We start from the raw sequence: 1,135 nt of genomic DNA, 5'->3' as shown, positions 1-1,135 counted from the left end.
AGAGAGAGAAAGAAGAGGGGAGGAGTTGATCTTGCGAGAACTTCCGGGCGGGTGAGAATAGCCACTTTCATCTAGATTCTAGATCTAGATCTAGATCTAGATCTAGATTTCTAGATCTAGATTAGATCTATATCTAGATCTAAATTAGTTCTAGAGCTAGATCTAGATCTAGTTTTCGTGCGGGAGTGCCATTCAACTTTAAGGACTTTCACAAGCAGTGGTGAGACTTAACACGGAAGTCCCCTTTACACGCACACCATTCTAGTAGGCCTGACCATCTACCCCGCTACAGAGGCTCAGAGCTTCAAACTCAAATGGACGGAGGATGGAACAACGTTGACGTCGTTGTCGTTGTCCCCCAACAAGCCCCTTCAAGACCGTTTACACATTCTAGATTTATGCTACAGTCACGGATGCTAAAGATGAGGTCAATAGATCTATATGTTAAGCATGTTTATTCAATCACTACACCCTCACCGATGAATCCATGGTTGAAACAGATAAATTTCGTACTCCACAAAGTTGCAGGTTGTGTATCCAAGTTCCTCAACATGTAAACAACACCGAAGACATAATTTTATTTTGAATTTCCTGTTTTAGAAGTCAACCAGACACTCATTGGCTCCTATAAACTGTTAAATATCTTTTCATTGGTTCCTTTTTGATTCAGGGGAAGGCACTCTTCACTGATGGTGGTAATCTAGTGTTGTATTTATTTGAACGGATTTAATAATGTTCGCAATGGTAGTTTTCATTATTTAATTTTTATTGTGTACTTTGTACAACGGAGGCCTAATATTATTTATTTTCCTGTTGCGAATGCCATCTCCTTCTCTGGCTATTCCATAAGACCAACAAAGCCGTAGGGCTCATACTAATTTAATAAAATATAGACAATCAGGTATAACATGAAAACAGCAAAGCAATTATAGTAAGTCCACCACATGGAAAAACACAACGGTTTCTTCCAAGTAAAATCAGGAGTAAGACAAAGATGTGTCGACCCCATTCACTTTCTATAATATAACATGATCGAAATAACAACAGAAGCAAAACCAGAAAAGAATACAAGCAACATACTTCTTTTTGAAGGCGATCAGACCTTATATTATACTTAGCGACAATTTCACCCCCC

At 38.7% G+C, this 1,135-nt stretch overlaps 1 protein-coding gene across 2 annotated transcripts in view; it reads right to left on the bottom strand.

The window, feature by feature from the left end:
- LOC101853175 (carboxy-terminal kinesin 2) overlaps nt 1–585 on the bottom strand; it is a 23,584-nt gene extending 22,999 nt beyond the window's left edge. For both annotated transcript variants that reach the window (XM_005102069.3, XM_005102070.3), the window contains exon 1: nt 478–585. In XM_005102069.3, coding sequence (XP_005102126.1) covers nt 478–489 — 12 coding nt within the window. In that variant the 5' untranslated portion in view covers nt 490–585. The remainder of the gene's footprint in view (nt 1–477) is intronic.
- Between the last annotated feature and the right edge of the window lie 550 nt (nt 586–1,135).

This window comes from Aplysia californica, unplaced genomic scaffold, assembly GCF_000002075.1.
Source record: "Aplysia californica isolate F4 #8 unplaced genomic scaffold, AplCal3.0 scaffold00311, whole genome shotgun sequence".
Lineage (NCBI taxonomy): Eukaryota > Metazoa > Mollusca > Gastropoda > Aplysiida > Aplysiidae > Aplysia > Aplysia californica.
This window is presented reverse-complemented; position numbering and strand designations above follow the sequence as displayed.